The sequence below is a fragment of the Drosophila melanogaster genome, chromosome X (genome assembly GCF_000001215.4).
Source record: "Drosophila melanogaster chromosome X".
Taxonomy (NCBI): Eukaryota; Metazoa; Arthropoda; class Insecta; order Diptera; family Drosophilidae; genus Drosophila; species Drosophila melanogaster.
In genome coordinates this window covers 4,075,554-4,096,137 of record NC_004354.4, presented here as the reverse complement: position 1 = coordinate 4,096,137, position 20,584 = coordinate 4,075,554, and the positions used below count along the sequence as shown (strand labels likewise).

The window sequence follows — 20,584 nt, the reverse complement described above, 5'->3', positions numbered from 1 at the left end:
CCCAAATGCAAATGTCATTTTGTGGTCGTTCGAATGAATAAACGAAATTAAATGCAAAGAATTGGGCAGCCGAAAAAGAGTTTGACTGGCAGGCAAAAGTCCAAGTGGAAGTCGAAGTAAGGACTCTGGGTTAACAAAAGGATCTCGGGGACTTTAGCCCCGCACTCCGGTCAGCCATGTGGGACCTCTGCTGATTGACAGGCACCGGAATCGAACCGGAAGCCGGCTATTGAATCGATATGAAAGATTACCGCACCCTCGCCCGTCTGGTCAACCGAAGTCGTTGCTTGGACAAAAAAAAAAAAAAAATAATATATACATATATATAATCAGACAAATGGAACCGGAAAGTGATGTTATTCTTACGAATATGACACTCACCTTCGTTCCAACGAAGGGGAAGAATTGTTTTGGTCGCAATTTGTTTACTGTGTGAAGCAATTTCCATAGCTTATCAACATCTCAGCTTCTCAGCTTGTAAATGCTTTTTAAATTACTAAGATATTGGTTCGATATTTTCCCTACATCTCATTTTTTTTTTTTGATGAGGATTTGTTCTTATACAACTCAAGTACCCTAATTTCCCCCAGCTGAGATACTTCGACCGCGTTGATTGAGGTCATTTGCCAGCGTAAACGTGTGAGTCGCTTCGAATTAAGAGTCCTTCGCCTGCCAGGACATAGAAGCCAAAGTGGTTGGGTGGTTCGGAGCACACATTCGATTAGCAGAGGCCCGAAACTCGATGAGTTTTATTAGTAAATAATGGCGAATCATTTGCCAGTTGACACTCGCTGAATGGCCAAGAGGCTGGAGGTGGTCACAGGACATCTGTGGAGTGGGGGTGGATTGCTTAAGGTCCTTAGACTCGTAAGGGAATGTCATCGGCAGGACAGAGTCAAGAAGCAGGATGCGTGGTCCTGCTAATGAGCAACATTAATGAGTGCTATTTTTCATTGAAAGGACAATCAGCGTGTGTGTGTGTGTCTCTGTGTGTACGTGTGTGTGATGGGCTGGGTGGGTGATTGTGAGTGGATGAGTGCGTGTGTGCGTGTGTGTGGATGCTCTTTCTCAAGTCCCCTGGGTATTTAAGCGGCCAAAATGCCACAAAGACGGCAATGACAGCAGGTGCCTCGCATACACATACACATACGCACACCCACTACAGCACACACACACACACACACGCACGCACGCACAGGAAGCTGATGTCAGGACCCCATGAAAATTTAATACGAATGGAAAAGAAAGCAAAGAATTTGTAATTAAATTAACCATTTGCTGGCTACCCTCACCCCATCTTTCCATTCTCTTCGTCGTCGTCGCCTTTGTTTTTATGCTGCTTTAAATTAAATATTTTTGCCTTTTCGAGTGAGTCCCTTCCGGGATGATGTGGTTCCGCCGTTGAGTGGGTCAGCGGAAACCTCAACAATTTCCACAGACTCAATCAGTTCCTTGTCCAGCTCCTTTATGGCACTAAAAAAGAAAATTGAAATGGGTATTTATTTGTTAATAAAATTGCACTTGCTATTAAGGAGATAATGCAATCCAAAAATCATATCCAATTGTTACAAATGTATATTGTGGTAAATAGCCTAGAAACAACACTGATCACACATTCAAAAAGAAGATTCTACTAGCACTAGACCCGCCTTTTTTTCCCAGTGTATACTGCGGACCTCAGGTTCTGATGGGGATTCAGGTTTGGCTTCAGGTTGAGGTTGCTGTCGAGGTCCAGAGGTCCTGGTCCCAGGTCCCTGGTCCACTACGACACTCTGGAGAGAAATGCGAAATGAAAAATCGACTTGCAATTAGCAAACATGAAACATGACTACACGGGGCCCATTCCAAAGTAAGCCCACACCACCGCACCGCACCACTCTTTCACAGCGGAGGAATGCGTGTGTGTGTGTGTGTATGCGTGTGGTGCACAGACACATCCTGGAGTCCTGGTATCCCGAAGCTCGGTGTGTGTCTGGAGCTTCAGGAGCTTCGCTGGCAGCGTTGTCAGCATGGTTAATAAGTTACTTTCGAGATACTTTATTACTTCCTTGGTGGTGAGCGACAGCTGGGCAAGGGGACCAGGGGGCAGGGGGCAGGGGGCACAAAGGGTTGCCATTGCCTTCCACCACCCCCCATCCGCCATCATGTCTGTGCGTGAGTGTGTGTGCAGTTTTTTAATTTATGCGATTTTTGACTGCCGCCGCCCTTCGGCGTACGCATGGTGGGTGCGGATGGGGCAGGGGTTGAGGAAGGCGAATGGGAATGGGTTCCGAGTGGCGGAGTGGGGGAGTGACAGTACGTGGCACCGTGGACGAGTTTATTTCACACACTCAATGGGGATGCAATCATACGTATGAGATGAATATGTGCGTGTTGAGAGAAGAAACAAAAAAGTTCTATTTCATGGCAGTAGATTTGTGATGTAAATCAAATATTTTCAAAATCAAAATATTTTCAGCTGCTCCACCAGGCATTTTGTCCCACTGTGCGAGTTTGCGACTGTTTTCGTTCGACGCCCGTAAGTAGGCAATAGTTTCGTTTGCCCCACGTTATCGGCGGCACAGAGGACCTTCGCTTTGGCCCCAATCCGCCACAGATCCCGCCTTCGCCACGACCATTTTGGGGACCAGACTCCCCCCGTCCAGACCGCCTTTCTCCTTATTTATGCAAATGAAATCAATGCTCGGTGACGTATGTATGTGTGGGTGGTTGTGCGTGTTTGCATGTGTGTGTTTGTGATTGCGTCAAAAGAATAGAATTTTTCATTTTAAATTACATGCCAGCATGTACGAGTTGTTGTGCAACTGTGTGTGTGTTTATGCAAAGAAAACTTTTGTTCGTTTGTTTTCGAAGAACTTTGCATCGAGTCTGCGAACTGCAAACTGTGAGCTGTGAACTCTGAACCGACCTGAACCATCCCAAACCGAACCACATTAAAGGTAACTATGCAAATATTTTTGCGGCTCACACGGGCTAAACACAAACCAAAAACTGGACCCGGGAACCCTTTTTCCCAGCTACTTTTTTTTTTTTGCCCGCCCTTCGTCGGCACTTTGAGTGCTCGAGGTGGCAACCAAAAGTATTCCATGCTGGTCAATCGGAAAACTAGCAAATTCCCCGGAAAAGGGCAAATTCCCGACCACCATGGCACATCCCTTCGTTTATCGCTCATTGAAGTTCGCTTCTAATTGCGTTTGGCCGTGTGCTCGGTTTTAGTTTTTGGCAATCACTTAGCCCCCGGCCACTTGGTCCACTAGCTATGTGCGGAATGTCTAATGAAGCCACATAAATCAAGTGGCAGCACATTCCGCTCCTGTTTCTGCTCCTGCTCCTGCTGGTCCATTTGCTTGACCAGCATCCTTCATCGTTTGGCGGCCTTTCAGTGCCAGTGGCTAATTGAAATTAAAAACATTGCCAAGAAATTGCTGCGCATTTTTCATTCGATTACCACTGTCCGAGCATAACACCAAAAAAAAAAAAAAAAAAAAAAACAATCAGAAAAAAACAACAATTTAGCCTTGATTTATGCTAATGCAAAGCCCACAAAATGAGAATTTGTGTGCAAGGCAATTAGGATGGGCAATCGAGCTTGAAGAAAACCTGAAAACTAGTTCACAGACATACTTCAAATTAAACAATAAATTATTTAAATAATCGGTTTGGTAATAAAATTGGTAATAATTATAATTTATAATAATTTATTGGGTAATTAAAAAAGAAACTAGCCTTTATAAGACAAACAACCATTTCGTTATTGTGTATATCCTTTATTTGGTATTCGAATTATTTATTTCTTGTAATATTAAAAAAAAAGACAATGATCACATAAAATATTTTTCGTTTGTAAATTACAGAATTTTTTCTTGTCATACAATACAATATTATATTATATATATATATATTTTAGTTTTTATATTTAGTTTAGTGTAATTATATTAATCATCGTAATGTTTTACTTCGCTTAATACAATGATTTCCGTTAAGCCTGCTATTTATTTTCGTACTTTTTCGACATTTGCTTCGTGCCTTTTGTTTTTTTTTTGTTTTAAACTTTTTCCATTTGGTTTTTTATTTTTTTTAAAATTCGTCTAAATTACCTTGCGGCCTGGGGTTTTCATCTCCGATCTACGCTTTACTCTTTTTTTTTTATTTAGTTAAAGTTAAGTTTAAGATTAGACGTATGACGATACAAAAAAAAAAACGTGACTTTTTGTTCAACTACTTGGTTTACTTAGGCTTACACAATAAGTAAATTACTAAATTACGATTTTGGTTTTTTGAGTTGCTTTCATTCGGTTGAACGTATTGCACTGAATTTTAATCTATTTTGCCGTTCTATTTTTTTTTTTTCAGGGGTTTTCGTTAATGCCTCTTCTCCGATTTCGTAAGGGGTAACATTAAAACTTACGATCCTACAGAAAAGCAGACATATACATATACACACATACCGATATAATCTGCATATGTACGCGTACGTCCTTTACCGATTTCATGTATGTATGTATGGCGGCCGCCTCGCAAACCCAACGATCTCAACTCCTTCCGCACACTTACCCTTTATAGTTTTAGATATTCGCTTGTTATTACTATTACATTTTAATATTACAGTTACACAAAAAAAAATTGTCTCGATTACATCCACTAAGTTTAGTACTGATTATATTTGCACGTGTTTATATGCTGTATTTTACTGCGTCTTTCACTTTCTTCACTTTGGTGTTCGACTTTGCCACTAAACTTAACTTAGCCTGCGGGGATATGGGCTAGAGGGTCACTACGTGGAACTTGGATAGGGTCTATTACAATAAGTAGTGGCGAACATCTTGCGCTCCGTTCCGTATGCAAAAAATTGACCAGACATCAACAGCAAACAAATGCCCTAGATTTAAACATATTTGGGAGTTGTTATTTCATATAATTATATATCGATTTCTATAATTTCTAGTTGTAGTATTTGATACAGACAAAAAAAAATTGCAATTTATAATCGAATTACACACTTATGTTCGGTTTTGCATTCTTGTTTTTTTTTTACATCATTACTATCAACACACGACGAAAGCGTCTAGGATCTAGGATGTGGAACAGTTCTAATTACTAAGACTGGAACTAGCATGGTCCCAACCAACTAATTGGTTAGGTTAGGTTTCTATCCCTAAGAACTAGCTTTATGTATCTACTAATGGGGCAGCGAGTACGTACGGATGACCCCGACACTCTGTCCCAATTTCAATTTGCATAGTCTGCCTTCAAGTCAGGCTTATGGATAACATCAGTTTAACCACTTAAATCCTACCTCTCACTGCTTGTGCCTAAGTATTTATGTACATGTTTACGTGTTTGAGCCCTGGACGGGATGTGGCTCTATTTTGGGGTCACCAGTACTACTGGGCTTTTGATTCTCAGAGTTCTTAGATGGGCGTCGGCATCAGTTTGCCGTAGTCCTGGTGCATGGTGGGCTTCACTGAGTTGTAGACAGGCCGGTCCGCATCTTCGGGCAGGGCATAAACATCGGGGGGCACGCATAGCGACTGCAGTTTGGAAATATACGAGTCGAAGTGCTCGTGCGGGTGTGGATGTGCATGCGGATGGCCATGTGGATGGGCGTAGCTAACGGGATGATGCACCGTGTAGGGATGATGATGCGGTGGCACTGGTGGCGGTCCAACGGCTCCGCTAGATCCTAGTCCACCACCATTGCTTGAGCCAGTGCCCTGATGGAGACCGGTGGCACCATTAGCACCAACACCGTACATTCCACCGACGGAAGCGGCACCGCCCGACGACGGTGGTGGTGGCGGCGGCAGGAGTGTGGAGTACGCTGTCGCATGCTCCCCACCCATCAGCGATCCACCGGCCACCAACTGACCACCGGCACCACAAACATTATCCAATCCATGAACCACCGATGATGCCGACGAACTGGGCGTGGCCGCACCAGGCGGTGGTGGTGGTGGCGGCAGACGCACGTGCTCCAGCAGCGTGATCACATTATTTCTCAGGCTCTCATAGTAATTGTTCAAATTGGCATTGGGTGGGGCTCCTCCTACGCCCTCAATGGCCTGGTTGGGATTGCTGCCCGAACTGGGTGCCAAATTGCTGATCGAGTGGTTGAGATCGTTGGCATTGGTGGTGCCACCGCCAGAGCTGCTGTTATTGTTGTTGCTGTTTGTGGTGGCGCCACTGACCGAGGAGCTGGCACCACTGGTGGAACTGACGCTGGCGAATGGCGATTGCCCGCTCGGCGAGGCCAAAGCCACCGAGGAACGCTGTTGTTGCTGCTGATGACCACTCAATGGAGAAGCCTCCTATAGTCGCCACAAGAGAAATGTATACATATATATATATATGGTTAGTGGTTAGTGTGTTGCAATTCAGACGACGGTCACGATTCGGTTTTCAATTTACTTGATTGGATGGGGTTTCCCCCGGGTACATAAATCCCTGCTCATGTGCCACATATGTGTATGGGAGTTCCAATAAGAACGCGCTATCAGAACACACAAAAGTGGAATAAAAATGAAATGGGGTGGGGAGCAGGGCAGAAAAAAAAACAAAAAAACAAAAAAAAAAAAACAGAGACGAATCCTGAACGAAGTCAACCCGAACACCGCAGGCAAAAAGGGACGACGACATCTGGCGAGAGCAGGAGAGAGCGAGAAAGAGTGGCGTTTTCGGAGTTTTTGGGGGCCTGGGGGTGCCCCAAAAGTACAAAGGTTAATGCTGCGTCGACGTCGCTGCCGGCGCATTTGTAGCACAGTTATTGCTGTTGCCCCCGTGTCGGACTTGTTTTCGTTTTTGTTGTACTTTTTTCTTCGTCATTTTTTTTCGCCCCATTTCCCAGCTTTTAGGAGCAAATCGAATGGCGTCCTGCGATTTGTTGGCGCCTCGTTGTTGGGCTGCAACATCATCATGGCCTGCGCATGACCAGCGCACACACGCCAGCACACTCGTGCGCTCTAGGGAGACATGGATGTGGATGTGGATGTGGATGTTGCTGTGGGTGTGAGCGTGGGCGTGTGTGCTTAGGGGTGTGTACCTCCTGCCCCTGACGCCGCCGATTCTGATTCGCCGACCGATGCAGCAAGGATGCAACGTCACCGATTGGCTGACGTCAGCAGGGGGTGGAGTGGAAATGCACTGCATTTCGGGTGGATTTATTACACGAAGAGAAAATGCTGTTACACTGATGTTCAAATGAACATATGAGCTGATTGGATATAGTCAAGGCTATTGATATCTTCTCGCTACTTGCTGCTCGTTTGCAAATATTTTGGTCTCTGCATGCAAATATGAGTGGTTAGGCTTTTTAAAAGCAGAAGATCCCGGGTAATTTAACGTCTGCGTCGGCGGCTGATAAAACTTTTCGTTCGCGCCCTCGTTTTCGATTCAACTTTACCCTAAGTTTATTTCACTTTACTTAACTTTACTTTCGTTCACTTGTTGTTCATTGTTTCTTTTTTTGTTTTTTGTTTTTTTTTTTTTTGCCGAGTTTTAGAGACGTCCTTGAAAAGTGCCAAGACAAAACTCGCTCAGGTGACGACAGACCGAACTCAAAACAACAAAAGCGATATACTATGGGTAAAAAGAACTCCACTCAAAGTCTCGTTTGAGTCGAAAGGTTTAAGGGCGGGGTAGGTTTGGTTTGGGCATTAGTAGGTGGTGTTATTTGGGAGGTAGTGCAAAACTTTCAGTGTGACCATCGTCTGCAAAGTTCGTGCGCTTAGCCTAGTGGGAAATGGACTTGGTCTCATAATTTGTTGCCGTCAACGAACCTGAGCCTACATACCCGATCGCTGGTGCTCAGCTGCGACTCCATGGCATTGATGTCTGACTTAAGTCGCATCATTTGCGATTCTACGCGTGCATTCTCCCGCTGAAGTTCCGATATCTCGGCCTCCAACGTGTTTAAGTCATCGCTGCCATTGGCGCCCGATGAGGCGCCCCCACCAGATGGATTCTTATCGGTTACGACGGTGTTGCTACTGCCGCTGTTGTTGTTATTACCACCGGCGCTGCTGCTGCTGCTACTGCTGCTGGTGACCCCGATGCCAACATTGAGACCAAGTCCCACGCCGACACTGCTTCCTACGCCACCCATGACAATGTCCAGTCCGCTGCCGCCTGTTCCAATTGAATAGAAGGGCAATGCACAGGCTTGTTAGTGGATGATACGGTCCTACGATCTATGGAATGCTCATTATGCTGTTATGTATTTTCTCTTTTTGATCCGGGGGATCGTCTGGCATTCCTCGGTTCGTCAATGTGCGCGTGTGCTAGCAACTCAATTGGCACTAGTGTGAGTTGGTGTGTGATGTTGTGTGTATGGTGTGAAGTTATGTGATGATGGTTTTGAGTCACAAATATTCTGAAGGACACTGGTGTTTAACTTCTAAAGCTAATTGTAAACGGTGCAGCGGTTTGTGCCAAGCATACAATCTCCAACAGACATTGACGCGGAACAGACAATGCATCGTTTATAAACAACTTGCACTTTAAATTTAACAATTTTAACGTTTACTTTTTTTTTTTCAACTTAATCACAGTAGTTAGATCACAGCTTATGGCATTAGTTAAGTCACTTGTGCATAATAGAAGATCAATGGATCGGTTAATGCTAGGACAAATTTCGTTTGACTCAATGTGGGTGTGTGTGCATGTGTTTGCTGTGTTTGTGAATGAGTAGGGCGATTTGGTAGGTGTTAGTAGGCGGTTGGTTTAGTGGCGCTTTTATCATCTTATCTTCGGGCTTACCTTGATCGACAGACTCCCTGGCAATTTTTGTATGTACATTTTTATTGTTAATTTAATTCTCTGATTTGTGTTATTTGTTGGTATGACAATTTGTGGTCTGTTCGCATTGCTGTCTTTCGGTTATATATACATATACTTAAAATTTGTATTGTATTTGATTTGGTTTTTATTCTGCTGCATTTCGATTTTCATTGCATTTATTTTTGGTTGCTGGTTGTGGTTTCAGTTTCGATTCGATTCGATTCGATTCGGACAGTTTTGACTGCGATTCAGTGGTTTCGTTTTCTATTTACAGTAGATACTCGGCACCGATACAAAACGTTGCGTAATCTAAAAGAAAACGTCAACAAAAACGACATGAAACGAAACGAAAAGAAGAAACATAGAATTAAATTAGAATTAGAAAACTAGGAATTTAATTGTTTCTTTCTCTTTTGATCAGCTTCTTTGTTGCTATTACTTTTGCATTGTTTCTCTTGTTCGTAGCTCACACACTCACACATGCACATGATGATGCACTTGTGCGTGTGTGTGGTATTGGATATTAATGGGTTCTTGTTATGTACCGGGTTTATCGGGAGGATTTTCAGAGGATATTTCGAGTGAGTGTTTGGCTTTCGGGGGAGTTGGTGTTGTCGGAGGCTGAGGGATTTCGAAGGATTTCGAAACTTAATGGAAATTTGCAAAATTTAGCTTTAAAATTTCATTTTGTGTTGCATTTTCCGAAACCAAAACCAAAAATAAAGTTATTTCTTGTTGAATATTTGCTTTCCGTTTTTCATTTTATTTAATGCTTTCATTTTTTTTTTTCTTTTTTTTTTCTTTCGTTTGACTTTAGCACACGCACACAAAATTCCAACCGAAAACGTTCAAGACAAAAAGCGAGCAACAACTGAGAAGAAGAATACGATATTTTGGATAATTTTGATTAGGGGGAAATTGATTAGGTAACCACCGATGCTTATTTTTCTTCTTTGTTTGTTGCTAACTTTATCACCCAATCCCTCTTTTTGATAAAGGTGGGATATGGTATACTAGCCTTAAGCCCAGTTCATAACAGAAAAATACACGCAAGAGAGAGACAGCGACAGAAAAGGAGAGCGAGATGAAGCGTCTGAGATCGGGCCACTCACCTGTATAACCCTTTGGATAGACCATGGTAACCTCATCGAACTTGGGCTTCTTTATGCCCTGGCTCCCCACCGTGGTGCAGGCTATAGATATTGGTTGGAAAAAAGATATGAAAATGTGATGGATATTAGGGTAGAATTCAATTAAATACCAAGGCAATTCACGATATACGATTAGTGAGGAGTAAATAATGTACTTACCATCGAACTTCATGGCCGTGGCTGCTGCCACAGCGGCCTTGTGCTGCTCCACAGTGCCACCGGCTTCCAGGACTCGCATCTTGTTCCGATTGGCAATCGGACAGCCCGAAGCACTAGTAGGGAGTAGAACACCTTTAGCTTCAGTTCCACAAACGCCGACGGAGACCAAGGACTTACCTTCTGTGGGAGAGGAACTTGCCGGTGGAATGGCCGGATCCATCGCAGCCCGGGATGGGACAACGCAGGGGTTCCGAATCCTGGCCATCGCGAGGCTTGCTCTTCGGTTTGTTAGCCCTTGGACAGCCGGAGAGGCTGCGGTGTGATGAGTAGTTGCCCGTCACGTGTCCGGAGCCATCGCATCCGGGCGTGGGGCACTTGAGCTCCTGCGAGTGCGACTGTAGATGGTTGCGGTCCGAGCGCGAGCAGCCCGTCAATCTGGCGAAAGAAGAAGAAGAACAGTCGAAGGATTAGTGAGTGACCCAAGCCCACTCCCGAAACTTAAACCAGGCCAAGTGGTCGCCCTCCGATAAGAGAACTCCATATGTCTGCTTCTGTTCGTGCGGCTAAGACTTTGGACTTGAAACTTTCGGTTTTAAAGTTTCATTTAATCACGGGGTGGCTGTGGGGATGGTTTTACGACCGCTCTGCGGCCACATTCAGTCGTAATCATAAATATTAAAGTCTCTCGACCCTCGTCCTTAGTGTCCACGAAGGACCCAAATGCCCAAGCCAAGCACTGCATTTTTTTTTTTTGGCAACTATTACACATAAGGTCGACTGTTTTGGATTAAAGTTTTTCCGCTGAACTCTGTGCCTAATTTCTGAGTTTTAAAGCACACATTCTAAGATAATGGGTAAAGGGTTCATTTATATGAGCTCCAGGTGTTGCGGAGACACATTTCTTTTGACAAAGATGGATTGCGAAAATGAAGCGGTGGTCATAACATAGATGGATGGACAATTTTCATCCAATTATTACATGAATCGTTAGCCAAACTGGAGAATCGACTATGTGGTGAATGTGACGACTTACCCGTCCTTGGACTTGTCGTGCTGCGGGATGTGTTGTGGCGGTGGCATGGAGTAGCAGGTGGCCGGACTGGGCGAATATCCGCCGGAAACGGGCGTGGGATAGCCACCGGGACCCACTGCCGTGGCGTACGGATTACTGCATTGATAAGCAGCCGGACCGTAACCGTGGTATCCAGCAGGTGGATAGTCCGATTGCACCACCATCCCATAGCCAGGGTGCGGTGAGTAACCTGGAAAGAGTGAAGGTTTAAAAAAAAAGTGGTATCAAACATATGCCTCGAAAATCAATCGTTTGGGTTCTGGGTTCAATACTGACCACTGGGATCCCGGTACGTTTCGATATAGTGTGATCCGCCGCTGTCTGGCGTGGATTCGCGACTGTAAGGTCGTGGACCGCTAATGTGTCCCACCAGACCAAAGCCCAGGGGTCTTGGAGGCCCGCTGAAATCCACTGGTTCCATTTGCGGCGATCGCGGTGGTCCACCATTGCCCGGACCCAGAGGTCCTGTCGCTCCACTCACAAAACCCTGAGCATGACCCACCACCAGGCCATCGGCACCGTACTGCGGGCTCGTAATAATGCTGCGGATGTATAAGTCAAGTGATTAATAATACAGGTCTGGTTAGGGTTTTCACACATATGTTTTGAAGGGACTACCTGAAGGAATGACTCACCTGTGGGGTAATCGGGTGACACTGAGGTCCAACGTCTGTCCCTGGGGACTGGGCACCTGAGGACTAGCAATGTTTGGACTAGCTCCCGGCTGCGGACTACCGTTGCCCATACGCTGGGCGGTATATTGGTTGTGCGAGGCTGGCGAATTGAAACCGTGCGGGCTGCTACTCGTTACCGAGGTGGAACCACTTAGATCCACCGCCGGCACACCGCTTACATTGGGTGCGGGTGAGCTGCTCTGCTTGCCGTGCTGCTGCTGTTGTTGCTGCTGTTGTTGTTGCTGCTGCTGCTGCTGCTGCTGGTGGTGTTGCTGCTGCTGCTGTTGCTGCTGCTGCTGTTGTTGCTGATTTTGATAGGCGGCTGCTGCAGCTGCTGCCTGAGCAGCGGCCATCTTAACCGATAGATTAATGGCCGAAAAGCCCGGCGGCAGAGGACCCATCGTTGGATCATAGTGATACATCGGACGCGGATATAGAGGCTGTCCGCCGTTGGCCAACTCCTCGTGCTCCGCCTTGGCCAGCATTAGTTGCTGCTCCTGCAGATATTTCTGCTGCTGGGCCTGCATCTCGTCGGTGGTTTGGGGCAGATAATGATAGGCAGCCGCCGCCGCAGAAGCGCCCGCTGCCGTCGCCGCTGTTGCCGCGGTTGCCCTTTGACCGTTGCTGGGACAACAGACGCCGCTGGGATCGTAACGCTCGAAGCCCGCTCCACTGGCTGCCGTTACAGCATCCACCGTAAAAGCTGGAGAGCTGAGGGAACTCAGCGAGACGGGCGGATGTGGATGTGGGTGTCCGGGATGCGGATGCGGGTGTCCAGGATGCGCTTCGTAGGCGCTTCTCGCCGTACCCGGCGATAGTTCGCCTCCATTGGGCGCCATTAGTTCTCCGCTTGGACCAACGCTAACATGACTTTGGGCATAACGCATTTGCTCATATTGCTGCTGTCGCTCGTCGGCCTGCTGCTGCTGCTGCTGTTGCTGTTGCTGTTGCTGGTGTTCCGAGTGATAATTGGCTGAAGGATCTGGGACATCGTTGCCCTCTATGAAGGGTCCTCTCTGCTGGTGCAACGTATGTTGCTGCTGTTGCTGCTGCTGTTGTTGTTGTTGCTGCTGCTGCTGCTGTTGCTGCTGCTGCTGCTGTTGTTGCTGGTGATGACCGTGAGGATTAAGATGTGGCTGATGTGGCGGACTCTGAAGACCCACAAAGCGACTCAGATGCGGTGCATGCAGGTTGTTCTCTCCATTTGCGGCTGTTGCACCGCTTGCCGATCCGGAACGCGGCGCTTGGACGGCGGACGCTGATGAAGGGGCGGCGGGGGCGGGCGCGGCCGCTTCCCCCGATAGATATGAGTGCATGGGGCTCTTGTTATACTCCGATTTGATGCTGGCAACAGGACTATATTCCGATTTAATAATCGGCATCGTTGTAGAGCCGCTCAGTTTGGAGCTGTTATTGTTGATGCAGTTGCTGTTGTTATTGTTCAAATAGTGATTGGACGCCAGCTTCAGTTTGTCCAGTGGATGCAGCTCCTTCTCATGTTTGTCCAGATCGGCTAGATGGTGCGAGATAGAACAGAGCAAGACATGGAGCGATAGAACAGAGAAAGGGCGTTACACAGATCAGTTTCGAATAGTGTTTCTGTTTCTGTTTGGGAGTTTCTTTCACACACTGTCACCCGCATTGGATGGTTTGGATTGAAAGCTCAGTGCCTAGAGTGGCTAGAATGGCTAGGATGGTTCACCTGCTGCTGCTGCTAGTGGAGCTGCTCCCGGACGGCGGCTGGTTCCGCCCGAGCGCCTTACCGCCCGCGGGCAGCCGGATAGGCTGCGGTGCACACTGCGATGCGGCTGCACGTGGCCACGACCATTGCACCCGGGCGTTGGGCATTTCAGGATCTGCTCGTGCAAAGCCAGCACTGCAAGTGCATGGGAATTATCAGTTTCAGATGATCAGCATGATCAGCGGTAATGGCACGACTACGACAATAAGGCATTCCACAGACAGGGACAGAGACAGAGACACAGACAAAGACAAAGACAGAGAAAGGTCGAGAAAGAGCAGTAAGATCCTCTATCAGGTCATGTCAAAATTACATTGTAGCCAGTGGAGAAGATCTCGATGATCCAATCCAAGTCGAAAGCTAATGGTTAGCTACATGCATTCTAACAACAGAATTAAGTACTCTATCGCTGTAGACAAACGTGTAGATCTATCTAAGATCATGCAAAGATGGAATGAGATGGATAGACGTGGGGAAGTCTTAAAAGTTATACAATGAGTTTCTTTAAGGATTGTAATAGGAGTAATAAACATATTAGTAAATCTAGAATTGGAAATACTTCCTTTACACGAATTTCACGAATTAGAATATTTTAAAAGAAATAACGCAATCAAATACGTTTCTACAAAACCTTGGCTTCTGCAAGGCAGACTATTAATTCACTTGTGACCTCACAAGGTGAAATAACTTAAAAAGTGATCTACTACATATTTCAGAGCACAGCATGTATTGAAAAGTTTTAGAGAATCTGAAAGAAGAAGAGGATAGACCGCTCATACACATCAAACATTCATACTCAAGACTTGCTAAGAAATACGATGACAGAGACAGGGAGAAATGAGCAGGAGACAGATTGACAGTTAGAGAGAGACAAAAGAGAAATACAGAGACAGAGACAGAGACAGAGATAGAGCGACTACTAGGCATACACGGGCATGCGGAACGGAAGTATTTTCTTTTTGTATTCTTGGGAAAACTTACATTCTGTGGTTACTTTATCGCGCTTCGGACAACCCGACAAACTGTCAAGTTCCCATTAATGGCAGATCGAATGATATATATATATATATAAAGAAAAAGAACATTTGTTGTATTGTCTGACCGAAGGACAGTTCCATGGGACATATTTGGATGGGTACCTGCGATGGTGCGAATACAATCCGGTGACATGTCCTTGGCCCGTACAATGCGGCGTGGGGCATTTGACGCCATCTACAATTAACCAATTAACAGTATAACTTAAATTCAACGATGAAGAGGAACGAGAGCGAGAGGGCATATATAGACATGCCAGAATGAGACAGGTGGATTGAGTGGGAGGGTGACTATTTTCTAATTAATTATACAGCGAGAGACAAGTTGACGTAGAATACCCCGAAAGAAAAAAAAAAACCTTAAAAAGCAGTATTGCGAAAGAAGCAGTAGCAGCAGCAGCAGCAGCAGCAGCATCATCATCATCAACAGCAGGCAACACGAATTCTTTTACCCTAAATAATTAATTAAAATTTGATGGAAAACAGCTTTGCATTATTTACTTTAAAAAGCTCACGCACACATGACAGTCAGCCAGAGGGGAAGTCGAGAGGGAACGGGTTTCGAGACAGCTTCAAAAATCAAACCCAAGCCAAACCAAGCCAGACCCAAGCAACTTGGTCGCTTTCTAAGCGCAACTCCTCGAAGATAGAATGCCAAGCCCCCCGATATTTTCTGATGTATGTATGGTATACGTATGGTGTGTGTGTGTGTGTGTGTGTGATATGGGGGGGTTGGTTAATGAAATATTTTTCGAAATATTTTACTCCTGTTTTTGTCTATTACGTGGCCGGGCACAAAATGTCAAACTGCAGCTGCCGGAGAAGCGAGCGAGCAAAGGTAAAAGGACCGACTCGTCTCTAATTAGAATTTAATTAAAATAAAGCCAACGGTAAGGGAGTCTAAAGTGTTTGTGCATTAGAAAATTTCACCGTGTGTGTGTGTGTGGTAGAGAAAAAAAAAAAAACAGAGGAAGAAACATGGCGAAAACTAATGATTGAGAGGAGTGGAGTCTAGAAACCAGACGCCCACAAACTCTAAAGGGTTAATCCTAATAAGCCACATTAGCAAAGAGGCTAAAACAATAACCATAAGGCTTGCCGCCGAACGCTAATGACTTATTACATATACGCAGCGAGCTTTAGAATCTACGGCTTGCGTCAACTATTTAAAAAGTCATTCAAATTATATGAATACCAAGGACATACATACGAGTAAACGCACAGCAGGAAAAGTAGCTTCCAGCTTCTGGCTGAGCATATTAATGCCAAAACATAATGACAAAATAAATATGCAAAAGTGGTTTTTGAAGGAAAACGTGCTCATAATGCTTTATATCTAATCATGCCACACCCACTTACCCCGCCCACCCTTACATACATCCTCATCGTCGTCGCCTGTGGAAATTGTACTGCGAAATTAGTAGAAGGCAAAGCTCAAGGCTCAGGCACTCAACCAAAAGATGTCTGTCCATGTGCCTCTGTGTTGTGTGGCATAAAGGGTTTACAAGCCATTAGTTGCTGTGCGCTCGAAACCCCCAACTACACCGAATTGTACAGCACACACCCCCTTACCGATCCCATTTTCATAACGACAAAATCGCTTAATGTCTTTTTGGCTGCTGAATGAGCTGCAAAAAGGGTTTTATTTTTAGATATGTGGGGCAGGAGTCACGGGCAGGAGTCTGTGCAAATAATAATGACAACAAAAACCAGCGGTATAATAATCGTCATAATGTTGCCTATTACCGAGGGAAATTGAGTGTCTCTCGCTAGTTTTTCTTATTTTCTTTCGTTCAATGATCAGACACACATCAAAAGACTCACACATACACTCTATCTCTCTCTCTCTCTCTCTCTCTCTCTCTCTCTCTGTCCGTCTCTGTCTCTCTTAAGGGAGTGCTTGGTTAGTGGGTTGGTTGGTGGGGGGGCGGTAGGGACAAGGGGCTTTACTCAGATTTTGCCAATTGAAGCGGTAAACTCAATGCAACAAGAAGTCTCGCACATCAACCGATCGTTCAATCGAACCGGAAACGGAAACCCAGCCGAACCACAACGAATCGCAGGTGAACTACTGTACTGCATCTTTCAAAATTATTGAAACCAAGTTTACATTGCTGTTAACAGAACTGTTTGTGGTCGTAGTACCATTTACAGCACTATTTTATGTTTGAATCGTAGTGCTATTTACAGCACTGCTCAAATCTTTGTTCACACAATCTGTGCAAAGCACTTATCGCGCCGAAAAACAGTTCTGTTAACAAGACAGTACAGTTGCACAGGATTCTTTTCAGCAGCGAGGCACACCAACTCATCACAATCAACTGGGAAATTCACTCTCTTTCTCTTCTTTTTTTTTTGGTTTTGGTTTTTGTTTATGGCTTACTATTTTTGACCACTTACCGCGATTTTGGCTACCCGGCGAATAACTTGGTGCCGGTGTCGATGGAGTCGATGGTCCTGCCGCTGGTACCGCTGCCGCCGGACTGCCGGCCGCTGTTGATGGTGGCGTTGCCACGAGCGGAACGCCCACAACGCCTTCACGCGATGCTATGTCCTGCATAACAGATGCAGCCCGACTGCCGATGCCCGCCGGCTGGAGAATCGTGTACTGTTTGCCATCGGCCATCGGTTCCTTGGGCCGCTGCTTCTCGCCCAGCTGACTGGCAATATCGAAGGCGGTACTCAGTTGCTGATGCTGCTGTTGTTGGTGCTGCTGCTGCTGCTGTTGTTGTTGTTGACTAGCGGCGGCGGCAGCGGCATAGCCATAGTAAGCCAATCCGGCGGCAGATTCCGCTGCAGCGGCCGCATTATAGGCACTATAATGGGCATGAGCGGCGGCCACATAATTCCGTTTGATGATATCGATGGGCGGCTTAAAGGCCGAGGCCGCTTGCGTGTAAACGCCTTGTCCCGAGGCGGAAGATGAGGTATCTTCCAGTTCCGGATCCTGATCCTCATCGGGCGTCTTTTTGCCGCGCCCCTGTGCCTCCAGATGGACGACACCACCAGCACCGCTGGCTGCATTCAGGCGCGCCTGGTCGTTCTCTTTTTGTCTGTGGAAACGTGAGAAGAGTGTGGAATTGGGATTTGGTGAGCTGGCTTGTGCTTGTATGGCATGGCTGGGATTGCCAATGGCCTCATACTTTTGTTTCTCCTCGAACAGATTCTGGAAGGGCGGTGGATTCTCGTCCTGCTCCTGCAGCCGATACAAATTCCCCCTTGAGTCGGGCCAGCTGCCCGATAGGCTTTTCAGCGCCGCCTGTGTTTCGCGGATGAGTGTCTCATCGTCCTGATCCGCATCCGTGTTGCTTTTGGCCAGCGGAGTGGGCAGTGAACCGCATGTGGGGCTCTCCGGACTGTCTGCGATGTGGCCCTGGCCGCCTTGTTTGCGTTTCTTCTGCGGCAAATTGTTGTTGTTGCTATTGCTGTTGTTATTGTTGTTGTTGTTGTTGTTATTATTATTATTGTTGTTGTTGTTGATCAGGCTGGAGTCGTCGTCACGACTGCAACGTTTGCGCCGCTTGATGGATGTCTCGTGATCATTGCCATTGGTGTGGTTGCCATTGCTTTCGGACAACGGCGTGTCCTTTGTAAGGGGCCGCTTGGAAAGCGCCATTTTCCCGGTGGCTATTCCGTGTTTCCGGCTCTTTGGCTCCGCTGATCAGGTGAAAAGTCAAACGAAACGTAAGCAATATTGTGGTTGTTTTCTGTAGGCAGAAGTGGATGACGTTTGTGTGGATGCACCACCTTTGCAACATTATCATTTTTCAGCTTCAGCAACCGAAATCCACACTTATTTTACTCCAATATCACCAGACTTAACAAAATCGAAACCATTTTCAGTAAACAAGCTCTATAATAACAAAACTAATACCATCGCCAGTTTGTTTTCAACGGAAAGAATAAAGTGTTTTGATAAACAAATATCGTTAAACCAAAGTAATTTTTGTTTACAAGCCCACCTTTTAAATCATAATAAGCGTTAAGCGTTTTGCAACTAACATCTAAAATTTAGCAAAAACTACTAGTATTTTGTCAGTTGCTTAATGTTTTGTTGTCGTCATAAATTTGGTTTATTGCTAGAATCGTCTGCTTAATTGTGCTCAACTTAATGGTAACATAAAATAATAATCCATAAACTATTAATAATGTCTTTGGAAAACTTTTATACAAAATGGGCTAGTCTTATGATTTTAAAGAATATTACAAAATAATATTAAGCCGTAGAAGTTCGCGCTGCAAACATTCATTATTCTATGTCGCCTATAAAGCATGGGAATAAAATGATTTTTAGTTAGTGGGTGGGTACGTGACATAAGCAGCTTCCCATCTAAATGGTTAGGATAATATCGAGTCGAAACTCGAGATTTGCGCTAGATCAATTTTCAATTTTGTTAGTCATATTCTCAATGTGATTATTCTTGTTGCATTGAATTTCTTGTACTTGTATACTATTTGTTTTTGTTTTCCTGTTTGGTTATTATTCATTTGTTTAATTTCTCGTTCTGGTTGTTTTTTTTCTTTCTTTTTTCGTTTCGAAATTTATGCCTTCACAGGGGCAGGGGGGCGGGTCTGGGTGAGGATCAGCATGGTATATAGTGTACACAATATTTATGTATATATATATATTTATATATATTCCTATATATAATTATAGACTGTCAGTTATCAGTTCGATACGAAAATTTGCAAGTTCTATTGGGGATATTACAAGATTCAAATACTTATATATGAACTTTACCTATTTGGCGAATTCTGTTTCGATTTTGTTGTCTTAGCGATTACGATTGCGATTTACGATCGATATCGATTTCGATTTTGTTATTAATTTGCTTTGATTTAATTTAATTTATTTAAACACTCTGCACTTATTGGCTGACCATTCGGTTATGGCCTTTGTTTGTATCTTTTTGTTTGCTTTGCTGATAATGTGATGTGGCTGCTGGCTGATAGCGTTGCTGTTGCGATTTCTTGTTCCACACAAACACTATATGTTTTATGTATATTCTTATATAGGATATGTCTCACCAACACAAAAAACTAACGAAACTAAAACTGTTTAAACAGTAACAAAAATCAAACAAACAATCAAACACTTAACTCACTTTTTGTCAACGCGACGGCGGTGATGTGTCTACGAAAAATGTTTATTGTTTTGGTAAACTTAGGCCGGCTAACGTGGCGTATACTTGATGTCAATTAGATCACGCACTTTTTTCGCATTTGTTTTTTGGTTTTATACTCGTGGGCTTTTGTTTTGCATTGCACTGGGTTTGACTTTGTTTTTATTTCACTTATTTGTGAAGGGGGTTTTTGCGCGGCGGCTGGGAAGTTTTGCTTTTAGTTCGTTGGGCGCTGCGAACAAAAACTTTTGCACTTTTATGCCGCACTCTGGTAAAAGTTTGTGTCCGTCTTCAGAAAGTTTTTGGGATCTCCGGGGCCAGACCAATGGAATATACCCACTCTATATGGCAGCTGCAATAAAAGTCTGCGTCGCAGCGAGCGGCGGTGAAGTCCGGACGTCCAAAACCCGACTGCTCGATGCGTTTGGGGTAATAAAATTTTACATCGTCGCCGTTTCAGTCGCCGTCTTTCAGTCGCTGTCGACGTCGACGCACGTTTTCCGAGCGCCAAAACGGTACAAAAAAAAAAAAAAGCGTTCGGCTTTCCCAATACGGTGTGTCGTTGAGGTTTTGGGGCAATATATGTTCCTTTCTAGCCTGTTCCGTTTCTGTACCGATTTTCCAGGCGGAACGTGCGTCTCTACCTGTTCTAAGTTCGCTGCCAACTGACAGTTTTCCAAAGTTGTCGAACTTTCGAACGCACTGAAAATTGCAGTCGACGTCACAGTCGCCGTCGCAGTCGCCGTTTTCGGAGTAAAAACCCGAAGTGCCGATGTACTCATCCCCTGGCCAGCACTGTATGACAGTATAACAGTCTGACGAGTCGGCGCACTGGAGCTCGTCCTGTTCGCCGTC

At 45.2% G+C, this 20,584-nt stretch overlaps 1 protein-coding gene across 7 annotated transcripts; it reads right to left on the bottom strand.

The window, feature by feature from the left end:
* Positions 1–3,900: 3,900 nt before the first annotated feature.
* CG43689 (uncharacterized protein) lies at positions 3,901–20,395 on the bottom strand. Of its 7 annotated transcripts, none has more exons than NM_001297921.1 (11): positions 19,712–20,160; positions 17,750–18,263; positions 17,007–17,659; positions 11,793–13,344; positions 11,434–11,699; positions 11,119–11,347; positions 10,263–10,520; positions 10,086–10,198; positions 9,888–9,968; positions 7,790–8,124; positions 3,901–6,308 (listed from the first exon to the last, which is right to left on the bottom strand). In NM_001297921.1, the coding sequence occupies exons 2-11, from the start codon at positions 18,220–18,222 to the stop codon at positions 5,412–5,414; spliced, it is 4,857 nt and encodes a 1,618-aa protein (NP_001284850.1). In that variant the 5' UTR covers positions 18,223–18,263; positions 19,712–20,160; the 3' UTR covers positions 3,901–5,411. The 7 variants fall into 7 exon arrangements, with proteins under 7 accessions (NP_001284850.1, NP_001259230.1, NP_001356932.1 ...); NM_001272301.2 differs by adding an exon at positions 13,534–13,707 and having other exon boundaries at positions 3,985–6,308; positions 17,007–18,263; NM_001272298.2 differs by adding an exon at positions 8,755–9,084 and having other exon boundaries at positions 5,398–6,308; positions 17,007–18,263.
* Between the last annotated feature and the right edge of the window lie 189 nt (positions 20,396–20,584).

What these genes read in the sequence shown, in the direction of transcription:
- CG43689 (NM_001272301.2), bottom strand. Translation starts at nt 18,222, where the DNA reads ATGGCGCTTTCCAAGCGGCCCCTTACAAAGGACACGCCGTTGTCCGAA. An exon ending in GCCGGGTAGCCAAAATCGCG is followed by an intron (nt 13,708 to 17,006) that starts GTAAGTGGTCAA and finishes ATGCACTTGCAG; the next exon opens with TGCTGGCTTTGCACGAGCAG. An exon ending in CACGACAAGTCCAAGGACGG is followed by an intron (nt 10,521 to 11,118) that starts GTAAGTCGTCAC and finishes TTCTTTCGCCAG; the next exon opens with ATTGACGGGCTGCTCGCGCT.